The sequence below is a fragment of the Postia placenta genome, assembly GCF_002117355.1.
Source record: "Postia placenta MAD-698-R-SB12 unplaced genomic scaffold POSPLAscaffold_360, whole genome shotgun sequence".
Lineage (NCBI taxonomy): Eukaryota > Fungi > Basidiomycota > Agaricomycetes > Polyporales > Adustoporiaceae > Rhodonia > Rhodonia placenta.
The window spans coordinates 1-2,395 of NW_020170191.1; the positions used below are offsets into that span (position 1 = coordinate 1).

Consider the following 2,395-nt stretch of genomic DNA (forward strand, 5'->3'; position numbering starts at 1 on the left):
GTGTTCAAGCTCCTCGTGCATCGACTTCACCTGTGCTATTAAGTCCGCCAGCTCGGAACTTTCCGATTTCGCTGAAGCAGTGCTTATACTCGCCGAGGATGAAGCGACGGGGGCGCTTGTCACTGCCTGGGTGGAGCCCGAGGCAACTGTAGCCCGCGTGTCGGCGCATTTTGTGTAAGGCTTGTCCTTACAGTTGGGGCACTCGAAACGTCGGTACCCTTGCTTCCCACAGCCAAAGCAAGTGCCGGGGAAGTCTCCTTTTCCGACGGCCGCATTGATGCTGGCTGAAGCTGCGTGCAACTGGGGTGCACCACCACGCGCCCCACCGCGTCCTCGACCTCGGGCGGAGAAGAAGTTGTTTAGCTCGGGCCGACAGGCCCGGCTGATGTCGAGGATCTGCTCGACCTCAGTGGCCTGCTTTTCAGCGGCTCGCCACGTGGTGAAGGTTTCGAGCTCGATCTTGCGATATATGCGGGAGGGGATGCCGCTCAGGTACTTGTCGCGTAGCTCTAGGTCCCCATACCCAGAGCGATCCGCCGGACCCTTGAACAGCGTGGAGAACTCCGCAGTGGTGCGTTTTTCGCGGACCGATTTGTCCGCACAGAGCTTCGCCAGCTCCACTTGTGCTGCTGCCGCATCGTCGAGATTACCGAAGCGAGCCTTGAAGGCAGCGGTGAAGGCCGCTTCGTTCCTGAAGGGGGTTGTAACCCCTTGCACACCCATCTGCACCGATGCGAGTTGGGCAAAGTAAGGCGTAGCCCAGGTGCGGGCGTCGCCATCGAGCAGGCTCAGCGCAACTTGTACCTTGAGCTCAATGGTTGTCAACGACGTGTTGATCAGCCAATAGATACGTAGTTGCGACAGGAATCTGTCGCATTCGATGACGGTTTTGCCGTCATAGCGGAGGGGGAGAAGGAGCTTCAGGGTCTCCTTGTCGGGGGCGGTCGAGGGGGAAGACATTATCGGCGTCGGGGGGGACGGAGGACGCTGCGGGGGCGGAGGCGGCTGTGATGGCCCTCCGCTGGTCGGACTTCGAGAGGAGTGCTCGAGCGGCCTCTCGGCGGAGTCGGCGGTGAAGGCTCTGGAGGAAGTTCGGTGGGGGGGTTACGTACGTCAGGGACTGCTGATGCGGGGGTGAACACTGTCGGCGAGGCGGACCCAACAGAATCCTCGGACTCGGACTCCGAGACTCCTTCTTCACCCTCACCCTCCTCAGGCTCAGGCTCTGGCGCAGGGTCTGGAGGGAGATCTCCTCGCGCTTGACTGGACTCGGCGACAGTTTGGGGAAGGCGGGAGGTAGGGGAGACAGGGCGAGAGTGCCGCAAGGCGGATCGAGACGCAAGGGTGCTTCGGGGTCCGAGTGGGTGTTGCGCTCGTTGGATCGCTTTGTAGCGCGGGTAATCCTCCTCGATCGATCGGGGTGTCCGATTTGGGCACGGCTGCTGCTCGCAACGGTAGATGATAGTCTCAGGGCCGTCTGGGATGTAGACGTCGATGAGGTCCTGGGAGTCGAATGCGTGGATCTGGCCTTGGCAGGCAGCCACGTTGGATGGGGGGAGGAAGGGGAGGTGCGCGTACTAAATTGGCCGTACTACACTAGCTTACGCTACGGCACCCAAGAAGACCCTGAGGTTCGCAGTTCACGTGGGGCCCAGTACTGCTTTTGGCTAGTATGCAGCAGGAACCTAGACCACGCGTCCGTGAGGACAAACACTGCCCACTGAAGTGCAGGTGTTGAAGAGTTCGTTCCTCTAGGGGTGGCGATGTATGTAAGGCTACCTACGTATCGTATGTACCGTAGGGTATCGTAGGGGTGCGCACCACCCGACCTGTGGGAAAGGAAAGTGAATGTGGGGAGTCCCGAGAGGACGCCGGCAGCTTGGGGAGTTTCGACCTAATGTCGCGACTTGAGGTCAAGCGACTGGAGAAAACCTAAGGGCTGGGGGCGTCCGACTAAGTCTTACCGAAGCGATGGTGAGCTACGCTCAAACCTAAGGCTAGGGACAAGAAATGTATTTAGTTAGTGAGGGATAAGTAAGCAGGTACATGGGAGCTTACTGACCTAGGGACAAGAGGTCGAAACTGAGGTCCCTAGGGCAGCAGAGGCCGGCTTATATATAGGGGAAGATGAGGGCAGGCTGTGCGCACTGGTCTGTGCGCAGCTGGTCCGTGCACAGCATGCTGACGCTGTCACGACTTGGTACGGCGTCTAGCCATTTTTTAATTTTTTCCTTTTCGCGGGCTCGAACCCGCGACCTCTGTACTACATGCCTGATATGGACACGTCGTTATCTATTGTACGATAAGATTAGAATTAGATAGGACGGCAGTGCACGGCACAGCTCGGGCTCCGCTGACGCAGCTGCTCTGACTCACCGGGCCCCCGGGGCCGCGT

General features: G+C 59.3%; 1 protein-coding gene across 1 annotated transcript; it reads left to right on the forward strand.

The window, feature by feature from the left end:
- Positions 1-1,216: 1,216 nt before the first annotated feature.
- On the forward strand, positions 1,217-2,213 carry POSPLADRAFT_1163153 (hypothetical protein; the record flags this gene model as incomplete). The annotated part of the gene is made up of 3 exons (XM_024487768.1): positions 1,217-1,296; positions 1,472-1,568; positions 2,067-2,213. Coding segments are annotated over 3 exons (324 nt in total), but the record flags the coding sequence as incomplete, so codon positions are not given.
- Between the last annotated feature and the right edge of the window lie 182 nt (positions 2,214-2,395).